General features: G+C 42.4%; 1 protein-coding gene across 1 annotated transcript in view; it reads right to left on the minus strand.

The window, feature by feature from the left end:
- The window catches only part of LOC138968016 (serine-rich adhesin for platelets-like), a 305824-nt gene that overhangs the window by 97816 nt on the left and 194295 nt on the right, over nt 1-13713 (minus strand). Inside the window, exon 4 of the mRNA XM_070340578.1 lies at nt 1770-1930. Within this exon, the coding sequence (XP_070196679.1) occupies nt 1770-1930 (161 nt within the window). The remainder of the gene's footprint in view (nt 1-1769; nt 1931-13713) is intronic.

The raw sequence follows: 13713 nt of genomic DNA on the forward strand, positions 1-13713 counted from the left end.
AAATAAAATTTCATAAAGATCGGTCCAGTAGTTTAGTCTGAATCGCTCCACACACACACACGCACAGACAGACACAGACAGACACACACACACACACACACACACACACACACATACACCACGACCCTCGTCTCGATTCCCCCTCTATGTTAAAACTTTTAGTCAAAACTTGACTAAATGTAAAAAGGAGCCATGTCTGATGAAGAGAATACAACCACGCTATTGATTTATGTATTCTAATGAAAAGATACTCTTGTTCCATGTGCAAGCCGGGACAGATCTGTAGGAGTGAACATGATCGTTTACGCGAGATGTATGGTACCTTGAAGGGCGAGGTGGGGCAAGTCCTTCGAGTGATTACTATTTTTTTTAAACTAGCTGAGTGTGGCCAGCAATGAATTGCGATCTAATCCTTACAGCATGGGCCAGAACCTGAGCTACAGTGTCCACGGAACAAAACGCTTCAGAGTCCGGCGTGTTCAACATCCATGCCCTCCGTACGAACCCTAGGATCGTTCCGAATAGACATTTTACAAAACTGCTGACGGATGCAAAAGAAAATGCTGCCTGATTCCATAGGAAGGCTGTTGAATTCCATAGCCAGGCGACCACAGTGGCACTCTCCTCTCTTTTCCATCTCGTTCACAACATGTGGGTCCATTCCTGGTCACACGATATGTTGACTCTTGCTCAAAGCCGATCAAGACCCGTTGTCAGATTCAATAAAGATGGATCGGGAGTGTTGGCTAGTTGTCAATCTCGGCTTTTAAACCAAACGTGAAAGGTGATGTTTGCCCAGATCCTTCTCTCTTCCAAAGCGCTGCCAATATGACAAAACTGATCGCCCAAACTCCCATTCAACGTCTCTTCCATTTCCGAGGAACACCGGCCCTCCCTCGACCATGAGGGCCAGCGCAATGGTGGGTAAAAAAGGTCACGTGCCCTGGCATGTGATTGATCGCGCACCTGACCAGCATGCACCGTGCCCACTTTACAAAATGGCGGCCTGGTTTTCGTGCGTTATCATTCAATCGATATTGGGATGTACTCTTGTTTATTTGTTTGTTCATCTCTCTTCAGGTTGTGAATTAACTGAGAGAGAGAGAGAGAGAGAGAGAGAGAGAGAGAGAGAGAGAGAGAGAGAGAGAGAGAGAGAGAGAGAGAGAGAGAGAGAGAGAGAGAGAGAGAGAGAGAGAGAGAGAGAGAGAGAAAGAAAGAAAGAGAGTATTAAACATGAATTCCAACACAATAGCGGTGCATGTTAACGACGACGGTTTTGTGACGGCCACAAAGCCAAAGTCTGTCTTCATGGTCACAGACCAACTCTACCACCAACACTACCACAATCATCACCATCCTCATCATAATCACCACTATCACCATCGACAGCAGCACCAGAGACATAAGCACCACCAGCATCATCATCCAGATCCTCATGAGAACCCTCGCTGCCGGCCACAAACCCAAAGCCTTTATCCATGTCACAGACCAACTCTATGACCATCACAACCACTATTATCATCCTCACCATAATCACCACCGCTAACACCATCATCCTAATCCTCATGATGACTCACCCTCAGTGACAAATCTTACGACGACGGGTTTCTCGCTGCCGGCCACAAACCCAAAGCCTTTATCCAAGTCACAGACCAACTCTATGACCATCACAACCACTATCATCATCATCACCATAATCACCACCGCCAGTCACCAGCAGCAGCATCACAACTACCACCACTGTCACCATTCACATCATGATGACTCACCCTCAGTGACGAATCTGACGACAACGGGTTTCTCGCTGCCGGCCACAAAGCCGAATCCTTTCTCCAGGTCACGAACCAGCTCCACCTCGCGGGGTCGCGGTGGCTCAATGTAGTCCGGGTCCTGGCGAGGGTCATCCCGTGTCGTGTAGCGGTCCACATGGCTGAAACACACACAGAAGGGTATGTGTTAGGTACAGCACAGCATCATGGTTGTGTGTCGGGGGGTTAAGATGGGGTGCGCGGGAATCGCGGTGTATGCGGGGAACAGGGATGGTGGCTGAGTTGTTGATCTAGCTAAATATGTCGAGATTTAACAACTTCTCTCGGAAGTATAAAAGTTACAACCAAAAAATATTAGCAAGGAACAATTTTTTTTGGGGGGGGGAGGGTGAGGGAATGTCCCGTAACTTGTATCTACGTTTTGTGATATTTTAAATGTGTTGGAAATGTTGGTACCAAGACGCACGTACAACCATATACATAAACAAACGAGCGATGATTAAACTTTGCATAAAAGTAGAAAGGCAACTCCCATGTTACCGAAAGTACTCAGCAACAACTCCCCTTTGCCCTCAGCCCTTACCCTGGTGCAATTCCTAACACATATCAAAGTATCCCGTGTGTGTTATCTTTTGACGCATGGGTGCATGTGGGATCCAAAACCAATAAATAATAAAGTGGTTTTTTTTATTTTTTTTTATATTGGCATAGAACGTACTTATATATGATACGACACTGATACAACCGTAAATCCTTTATGTTTTTACCTAAATAATTATCTACCTAGATAATGTGATATTGTTTAAATCTAGATCCATTTTTGAGCAAATTTTAACATATCTATATATATATACGACTAGTGTCTGTGTGTCTGTGTGTCTGTGTGTGTGTCTGTCTGTGCGCGATGCACGGCCAAAGTTCTCGATGGATCTGCTTCAAATTTGGTGGGCTTATTCAGAGAGACCCCGGACACAACCTCATCGATGAGATATTTCAACACGTGCTCTCAGCGCGCAGCGCTGAACCGATTTTGGTTCCACCTCAGCTATTTTGGTTCCACCTCAGCTACCCGGGCCCCCATACCGACACACCATAGCCGCTACACCACATCACAACGCCAAAGTTCTCGGTGGATCTTTTTCAAATTTGGACACCGTATTCAGCTACACCCCGGACACAATATCATCGATGAGATATTTCAACACGTGCTCTCAGCGCGCAGCGCTGAACTGATTTGGGTTTTTGTGTTCATTTCACCATTATAAGTAACTCTTCCTTATCTTCTCCAGTGTTTGGCGTTTATCTCCCTTCCTTCGTGTGGCTTTCCCGTTTGTAACTTACTATTACTATTTTTAGAATGTCACTGCGCTGTCCACTGCGCTGTCCACAACGCTTCCCTTGCACCCGTAAGTTGTTCTTACTGTCAAAGTGAAAAGGTCGAATCAATTTATAGCCACGCGAAAAATACACTCTCACCTATCTCTATATATTTATAGATACAGATATGCATATATATATACGGCTTCTCTGTGTGTGTGTGTGTTTGTGTGTGTGTGTGGGAAAAAACCTGTGTATTGTAGAGTTCTGTTTGTGATGTGGTCTAGCGGCTATTGTCTGTCTGTATGTTCAGGCATGTGAGAAGCCACAGCAGATAATATAGGGCTAAGAAATAAGCTCTAAAATTCTCAATCCCGTTTGACAGGACTTCGCCTTCAAAGGTGATTGTGATGAACCGCCACGCTGTCTGTCTCTGTCTCGCGCCGTTCACCTCAAATTCCCGTTTCTGAGTAACTATTTTTAGAATGTCACTGCGCTGTCCAGAACGCTTCCCTTGCACCCGTAAGTTGTTCTTACTGTCAAAGTGAAAAGGTCGAATCAATTTATAGCCACGCGAAAAATACACTCTCACCTATCTCTATATATTTATAGATATATATATACATATATATATATATATATATACGGCTTCTCTGTGTGTGTGTTTGTGTGTGTGTGTGGGGGCAAAAACCTGTGGATTGTAGAGTTCTGTTTGTGATGGGGTCTAGCGGCTTTTGTCTGTCTGTATGTTCAGGCATTTGAGAAGCCACAACAGATAATAATTATAGGGCTAAGAAATAAGCTCTAAAATTCTCAATCCCGTTTGACAGGACTTCGCCTGCAGAGGTGATTGTGATGAACCGCCACGCTGTCTGTCTCTGTCTCGCGATTCACCCCGGCGAAGCCGGGTATTCCTCTAGTATATATATATATATCCCATGACCTCCCTTCTTTGTCTCTGTTACTTCAGTATGGGTATATATGTTGTATTTTTATAGCTCAATAAATACATCATGGACTCCAAAAAATATATGATAGTGCAGATTCCGATTTGGGCAAAGGACTACTTTCCTCCCGACCTTTGACCTCGCGCCGAACAATGTGACACATTTGTATGAAGTTCTAAAATCGTATTGCACGGCTCAGAAAACCATATCAGTTGCACGCAAAAATGAATCTCAGAACTGATCTGATGTATGAGATGCAATAAGCAAAAGTTTCTTTCATTATGAAAGCAATGCAGGTCGAAAAAAACGAACATTCAACTTACAAGATAACCAGATGCTAGCGAACCAAAACAAAAACACGAGTACCCTCCCCTTGCATCGTTAGCAGACGACTTTTGAGAATCTGTCGGTAGTGTGTTTTGGTGTGCGCCTTCAGCTATCAAACATCGGCTGTTTCACGTGTTTTGCGAGCAAGTCTACTCTTTTGCCTGGCTCTGCAGTAAGTCCACATATTTTTCCGTAATCCAGTCATATTCCTTCAAAATGCAATCAATCGGCGGTTACAGACGTGTCGGTCGCGTTTTCCTCACACACATACCAGTTTAAGTTCATCCATGCAAACACACTCGCAAAACAGTTTATCACGTAGATACATTTCAAATAGGGAGCAAATGGTTAAATCTAAACCTACATATGTGTTCCCTAAAATTTGCTTCTCTGTCAATAAGCCTAATTACACACGTTCGAGAAAAACAACGTGGAATCGATTCTGAATCGAGTAAGCCAAATGGGTCCCAAACCCGTTTCGCCCGTTCTGCCGACCTGAAACGCAAAACAAAAGAATTGTGCGCTTCAACTAAATTAATTTCTATTCGACTTCATTACTTTCTTGCAACTTATGAACCTTTACTTAAAGCTTTTAAATGGTCTGAAAGTAGTGTTACCGCGTACTTATCGATGCACTCATTCGTTTTATTTTTTCAGCGACGGTCACTTAGTTTAAGGTTGCAAAAGGGCTAAGTCTCGCTGGCAACAGTTTTACCCTGCACAGATCGCAACAGTGCCGCTAGTAGTCTACACTTTGTGTTTGATGGTAGAATGGGATATACAGATTACAACACTCGTGGTTTTTTATATGGCTTGTATTTCAGTCAAGACCCAGCGGGAATATCAATCGAGAGCCACTCGCCAGAGGCTCGTGTCTCCCGATGATATTCATCCGCTGGGTCTTGACTGAAATACAAGCCATATAAAAAACCACGAGTGTTGTAACCTATACATATATGTATTAACTTCATGCCCGTCGCGATATAACCTTGAACGGTTGAAAACGACGTTAGAACGTACTTATATATGATACGACACTGATACAACTGTAAATCCTTTATGTTTTTACCTAAATAATTATATACCTAGATAATGTGATATTGTTTAAATCTAGATCCATGTTTAAGCAAATTTTAACATATATATATATGTATTAACTTCATGCCCGTCGCGATATAACCTTGAACGGTTGAAAACGACGTTAAACACCAAATAAAGAAAGAAAGAATTAACTTCATGCGCCTATGAACCCGCGCGTCTGCTTGTGAAAGAGAGAGAGAGAGAGAGAGATAGAGAGAGAGAGAGAGAGAGAGAGAGAGAGAGAGAGAGAGAGAGAGAGAGAGAGAGAGCGCGAGAGTGCGAGAGAGAGAGAGAGAGAGAGAGAGAGAGAGAGAGAGAGAGAGAGAGAGAGAGAGAGAGAGAGAGAGATTAGTTTTGATATTATGATCCTAACCTTAACTATTATGAGCTGACTATTTGCGCCTCGATATGTTATTTATGTTCTTACGTTTTATGTTGTTTATTGTGATACACCACATCCGAGTTTCTCGTAATTGAGATAATAAAGTGTTCTATGTCTATGTCTAACCAACTAAACAGGTTCAACCAGCAGACTATAGACGTACTAAGACGCGGCATTTGTCGCGATATCCAGTGCAAGGGTTAAGGGCATACTTCTCGTGAAAACAGTTAAGCTCACCATATCAGATCTCGCAAGACTTTTTACATGGGATTAGACCATTCTTTCACTTGGTCGCATACCAACATTAATAAGCGTGGGCGCACTCTAAGCACATTGACAAGTTTTTGATGAATTAATTTGAGATCTGAGATGATGAGCTTTAAAACTGTGCTGTGAGTACGGCAAGAAGAAACGGCGTGTTAACACGTCATTTTCAAATACTTAGATTTGAAATAGTATGGCACGAGTTTTTGGAAACGGCTTATAACACAGAATGAAAGACATGCTACAAAATGTAACGCTTGTCTGGAACAGAATACGGAGTCTCTCCTCTTTGTTCCAATAACAAAAGAATGGTCATGTAATTCAAACGCCTAAAACAAAAAGAACACCCAAACCCAAAAGAACACCCAACCCAAAAGAACCCCAAAACCCAAAATAACACACACAAAAAAAGCCAAAAGAAAACCCAAACCCAAAAGAACACCCAAACCAAAAGAACAACCAAAACCAAAAGAACACCCAAAACCAAACGAACCCCAAAACCAATCGTACGCCAAACCCAAACGAACGCCATAAACCAATAGACGTCCAACAATACAGCAAGATAGTTTAATTTATTCCACAATGATACTCTTGTGTTTTGATGTAAAATAAAAACTGCTTAAAACGGAGAACATCCGTTTGAATCTCTGCCGCTATTTGCACCTCTCCCTCCAGCAGACTCTCCCAACTCCCCTAAAATAATTGTCCTGATGTTGGGCAGAGCGTGGTGATAAAAGGGCAATGTGGCTAACTCAGTTTGTTAGAAACCTGCTACTCTCCAGAAACGGACAGAAACAGCCTTGGGCACTCGCACAACAGCAGAAAAATATCAGCTCATGACTTGGGGTTTAATCATAATCCTTGCCGCAAAAAGAACAGAACTGGGATGCACCCCATAGAATACAACTTTTTGCAGTTTGATTAGACTTTTTGTGTAATGTCGTCACGCGCAAAATTAATACAATATGCCTTTGAGATGTAATTTGCGAACAGCCAGTGGGTGAAATTTGAAATTTTTTTTTTTCTGTGCGGAGAAAAAACAGTATCTCAATTTCTATCATTGCCTTCGAAATAACTGCTACCCCCGCAAAATTCAGTACACCAAATAATAGAATTACAAAGAAATAAATCTTGACTTGAAATATCAGTTTTAAAGAATAAATCAACACGCATTGGGTGAAATGAGAATGAAAGTGCCAAATGAATTTAATTACAAGTACAAACAACCCAAAACCTTTCAATTCAAAGAACACCCGCAGCTGAATCGCCAACTGACGATCATGTGAATAATCCGGATAGCACAATACAGACTAATCAGTGTCCTTTTTCTTATAACTTTGTTTTCTCTAGTTTAATCCACTCTCCCTTAATGAACACTTGTTGGCTTTTCATATCATACAATGAATCGGACAACTAGGGTTATTACAATCAGCCTGACAGCACAACACAAGTAAATCAATTCAATTCTTCGTTCTACCACAGATCCACTCTTCCTTGATCAACATATTTTCAATTTCTCTTATCGTACGATGAATGGAACAATTACTTAGAACCATTAAATTGTATTAGACGGCACTATATACACAAACAGCTTCAACAGACGATTCTTGGAAATAACTCTGTCGGGTTTGAATGGGTTGTGGAAGAGAGAATATCCTTTCTGACAAACATTGGAGGGGCCAATCACTTGCGGGGGGGGGGGGGGGGGGGGGGGGTCGGAAACACGTGCTCTTGTCCACGTGTTTCCCCATCTCCTTACGGATGATAAACTAAAGCTCTTGAATTTCCTCCCCTTGAAAGATCAGTTGACGTTAAACAAGGCTGTGTTCATGTAGAACATTCTAAATGACGACTGTCCTAAATATTTGCAATCACATTTCAACCATGCCACAAAAAGATATGGGTCACAAAAAATCATCCCTCCTATACCTCGCATAGACCTCTACAAATCGAGCTTAGCCTTCTCGGGAGCGTTTCTCTGGAACTCCTTCCCCCAACAGATAAGAAATGCAACTTCAGTGAAAATGTTTAAGAGACAGTCACGTTCACACATCATTCGTGAATGAAATGTCTTGTTCGATTGTTATTTTGTTAAACATGTTGTACTAGTGTTAAAGATGTGTAGCTGATCGGAGCAACTTTATTCCCAAATGAAAGGTATAACTATGTCAATGTAATTTTGTAATTTTTGAGTTCTCCTTATGTAATTCCTTAAATGCACATTGTGTTGCATTCCATACAATGTATTTCTGTATTTTATATGATTGAATTTATATTTTTAATGTGCGTCTGTCTTTATGTGTTGTAGACAGGTTGGAAGAATAGGCTTTGCCTAAAACCTTTATCCTTTTGTAATAAAGTTCTGAGTCTGAGTCTGAGTCTGAGTCTGAGTCTCTCTCTCTCTCTGTCTCTCTGTCTCTCTCTCTGTCTCTCTCTCTCTCTCTCTCTCTCTCTCTCTCTCTCTCTGTCTGTGTGTCTCTCTCTCTCTCTCTCTCTCTCTCTCTCTCTCTCTCTCTCTCTCTCTCTCTCTCTCTCTCTCTCTCTCTCTCCCACGAGAGACTACAGAAAGATGATACACATCCATATTACTCTTTCAAAATATTAAACAAATAAATGTACAAAAGCCATAACAATATAATATCTAGCTTCTTCTGTATAGCCAGATCACAACACTCGGCGACAGATAGATAACCAGCTGCAACCACATTACACTTTGATTCTTCCACTTTCAGACTACACAAAACCTCAGCAACAACAAGATCATTCTGTGGGCTTTCCTTCCAGACTACAAAAAGCAAAGGACATCTACAGGGTTCCCTGTGTCTCGGACTTGAGTGAGGGTCGGTCAGCAGTAAAATCAATGAGTTGTACCAACACCGGGGAAACTTGATCTAGAGCTGTAAGTTGTCCCTCTGCTAGCCTTCAGCGTGAAGTGAAGAGACCCAAACCCACCCCTCCAACACGCGCCGTGCGCCCTGTCTGCTGAGTGTGCTTGTCCGGCCAACACTGACCGGCTAGGGTGAAGGTGTCGTGTTCGATCACTTCTCCCCAAAACGGGCAACCCCGCAGAAGGCGACCCCATCTCGTGCGATGCTTATGGGCAAAAATATACCTGCGCAGTTTCAGCGACACAGATGACGCACGGCCTATTATTTATGCCGCGATAGGGATTATGACGAGTATTTTGCCTGTTTTCCTGTCATGCTATGTGTAGTGGGATAAGCTGCAGTGCGTCGTCGGTCCTGCTGAAGTTACGTATGTGAGCGGAGCCCCTTAGCGACACTTTTAATGGCGGGTGATGCTAGTATTGGCGAGTATTATTACTGCAGCTTCATCATACAACGACTTTGTTTTTTTAATGATCGAATTCAGCAAATAACAGGGGGAGGGAGTTCGTATAGGATTCAAGTCAGCACAAATTGCAGTGGACCTAACCCCCCACCTCCTACCCCGTCCGCTTTAAGGCCTTCACAAGTCAGAGAAAACAAGGACCTACAATTGTGGGAGTCTTACACTGAGGGTCACTTTTCAGAAGTTATGTACATGATAGCTGAAAAAAGCAAGGTCGTAGAAGGGAGAGGCGTCTGAAATAGGGGAGGGTGGGGGACTTAAAATGGTGTTTGTGAATTGTAGTCGAATTTGACCCATTCAGCCTCAGCAGGGAAATACAGCGTCTGGACAATTGTCAGAACCCAGTTCTTGAGGGCTGGCCGAGAGGAGGTTTTCTTTGAGAGGGGGTCATTAGATGTGGCGGTGATTTGACGTTCCTTGTGGGTAAATGGACGCAGGAACTGCACCATCACAGACTGAGGGCGTCGGTGTCATGGGATGGCTGGAACTTGATACTTCCGCCTCTGTTTCGCTTCAAGGCAATCATTCAAAGGTCTGCTGACAGTGATGCTTTTAGGTATCTGTCTGACGAAGTTTTCTGATGTTTATGACTGTTCTGTGCTACGTTGAAGTTTAAGGTTCGTGTATTGGTCGGACAGTAGGTTAGTAAATGGCCAGATCTAGGGGTTGGTCGTCTAGTCCATTGCTTGTTAGCTTAATATTTCCATCGGCCGCTTAGTCCTGGCCAAACGCGCGATGTTGAACCGATCCGTTGTCACGGGAAGGATTGTGGTTTTAATGTAATTCAATCTCTCAAGAAACAATGTGTTGCCCAAATGCACAATGGGAATTGCGCGAAATGGTGTATACAACTTAAATGTACACAACAGTACAGATGGGTTGTTAAGAATGTGATACGCAAAACAACACATGTATGCGTTGTGCGAATCAGTACGATGGACAGAATACAAAATAATCTAAGTAATGTCACGTAGTAAAGTCCTCCTGAGACCAAGTGGAAGTTTCAGCACAGAACGATTCCCAAATATACAATATGAAAAGATATAAGTACGGCATATAAGTCGTTGACAATATAGATACACAAAAAGCCACATGCCTGTCGTAGAAGACATTACGGTTGGCTAAATAAATACAAATTATGTCAGTTGATCACCCCCTGGAAACCAAGTCGAGGTTTAGCACAGCACGATTCGCAGACTGCTCGTTAAAAGAGAATAAATAACTTAAACAAATAAGTCTTTGAGAATCTAATATGCAAAAAGCCAAATGTGTGGATCAGTACAGTGAACTCAGTAAGGAGTAATCAAGTTATGTCAGGTAAACTCCCTTCTGACACCAAGAGAAGTTCTGGCACAGAACATCCGCCATGTTACTCGTAAAAAGGGGACGAGAAGACACATAAGTCGTTGAGAATCTAATACACAAAAAGCCACCGGTGTCGAGGGATATGTACATTGGACTAAATACAGAGTAATCAAGTTAAGTCACATAAAAACCTCCTGAGACCAAGAGGAATTTTAGCACGGAACGATTCCCAGACTACACGTAAAAAAAAACCAATACACACAAAATAATGTCTCGTGCGAATAAGTACGCGGGACCAAATCCAGAATAATCAAGTTATGTCACGTTAAAACCTCTTGAGACCAGTCGAGTTTTAGAACAGTAGATTCCCAGACTACTCGTAAAAAAGACAAACGACCCGTTTTAACAAAACACGAGTCAACTGAAGTGGGGCAAAGTAGAGGCAGATCTGACCAGAGGAAGTAGGTTTACTGCCACTCCACTTCACCAGCACAAGCAATCCCGAACCTCCAGTAACTAGACGTGACAGTACACAAACTAGCTGAAGGAGATCCAGTAGCAGCGGAATTCAATCGTGTCGCGTAAGAAGTGTGAGCCTGGTGGAGATTGGTCCACTGGGGGACATAGTCTGCCGGAAACGAGCTTTGCAAAAAGGTCTATCAAATGACGTGCTACCGTTGCGACATTGTGTGACTGGCTGTGGTAACGTCCCTGACGTCTTTCGGGGAAACGGGGTGAAGGTTTGTTTCGTTTTCTCGTAACGCCGGTCTGAATCTGTCTCTGAGGACTGTGCTTTTTGGACGAGAGGACAAGACTTGTAGTTCACAAAGTGGACCATTATGGTCAGTGAGAATGGGACATCCTACCACCAATGGAACATCGAAGTAGGACAGAAATCCGCAGAACTGACGGACAAAGAGGTGGACAGGTAACACAGGGCATGGACAGCAAAGTATCCTTAGCGGATTATGACTTTATTCAGTTATTCTGCAGAAAAACAGAAATGCTGGAGAAAAACTGTTTGTTTCTGCAGCATTTCTGCATAATGTCATCTTTCGCGAGAGCAACGTTTTTTTCTGCAGTAAAACAGTTTTACTGCAGTAAAATTGAAATCAAGAATGCTGCAGTAAAACGGTGATGTTGTTTTACTGGAGAAAAACTGTTTACACTTTTTCTTCAGCATTTTGGCATTATTCAGTTATTCTGCAGAAAAACAGAAATGCTGGAGAAAAACTGTCTTTTCTACAGCATTTCTGCATAATGTCATCTTTCGCCGAAGCAACGGGTGTTTCTGGAGCAAAACATTTTACTGCAGTAAAATTGAACTCAAGAATGCTGCAGTAAAACGGTGCTGTTGTTTTACTGCAGAAAACCTGTTTACACTTTTTCTGCAGCATTTTGTACTGGCTCGTTATAATGTTGGAGCACGCGAGCCCCCCTCTGTCGAGAGATCTTTCTTTATTTGGTGTTTAACGTCGTTTTCAACCGTGCAGGGTTATATCGCGACGGTGTCGAGAGATGGACTCATCCAGAATTACCAATAGTTACAAACTATTATACTATCCCAGGGGGCGACAAATACAAACGCTACTTTACAAGGTCGTTCGTTTTTCTCCAGAAAAAACTGTCACAGACTATTCTGAAGAAAAAGTTAATCACAATAATGCTGCAGAAAACCAAGTAAACATTATGCTTCAGAAAAACTGTTTTACTGCAGTAAAAAACGTTGCTTCGGCGAAAGATGACATTATGCAGAAATGCTGCAGAAAAGACAGTTTTTCTCCAGCATTTCGGTTTTTTTCCAAAATAACTGAATAATGTCATAATCCGCCAAGAGCCTGTACAAAATGCTGCCGAAAAAAATGTAAACATGTTTTCTGCAGTAAAACAACAGCACCGTTTTACTGCAGCATTCTTGATTTCAATTTTACTACAGTAAAATGTTTTGCTGCAGAAAAAAACGCTGCTTCGGCGAAAGATGACATTATGCAGAAATGCTGCAGAAAAGAACGGTTTTTCTCCAGCATTTGTCTTTTCTGCAGAATAACTGAATAAAGTCATAATCCGCTAAGGATAGAAAAGAGTCGTGAAGCAGAATTGGGGGTAGATATATACAGACATGGACTGTTTGAATGTTAACCAATAGAAAACTGACAGCTAGTTTAGCTGTACATAATACATTTAATTGTTAAATATGAATGAATAAGTATCTCCCTCAACCAATAGTTCCAGAAAATGTCTTTTGAGAGTACTGACTATAATAAAACAAAATGTCACCTCTTTAAGATTCCTTTTCAAATAGTAACCCCAAATGTACACCAACAACCATTATCGGCAACATACTCTGTGTGTGTGTGTGTGTGTGTGTGTGTGTGTGTGTGTGTGTGTGTGTGTGTGTGTGTGTGTGTGTGTGTGTGTGTGTGTGTGTGTGTGTGTGTGTGTGTGTGCTTTTCATACCACAGTGGTGACACGAGGGTGGGACATGGACACCTTCTGTGAGTCTACACATAAAGTTATCCCGTGTTCGTCCCGGCCCGAATTCGAACCCAAAACCCGTAGATCACAAGTCAAATGCTCCCCCAATCCCCCAACTGGGCCACCGGGTTCCCCAACGCAGCAGGCAAAACCCTCAAGTCAAAACGAAGGAAAATTGGCATTGAATGAGAAAAGACAAAATACCAGCAAGATAGATGGTAGCAGACAGAATTGACAACAAGAAACAGAGCCCGAGCCTTAATAACAAGAACACCCCACTAAGAATAGTTTTTGTCATCATTTTCACGAGTTTTCATTCACAAGCACCTGGGAAATAAATCTCATGTTCCCCAAGCAATAAATCCCCGGTTACCATAGTTGCAGGAAGCAGGTTATACATGGATAATCAAAAGCAAACCCAATAGAAACGCTCGGGGATTCTTCGGCTCTTTTCATTGGTGTTTCCCCAGACCTAAACAGACGACACGACACTGCT

The sequence above is a fragment of the Littorina saxatilis genome, linkage group LG6 (assembly GCF_037325665.1).
Source record: "Littorina saxatilis isolate snail1 linkage group LG6, US_GU_Lsax_2.0, whole genome shotgun sequence".
Taxonomy (NCBI): Eukaryota; Metazoa; Mollusca; class Gastropoda; order Littorinimorpha; family Littorinidae; genus Littorina; species Littorina saxatilis.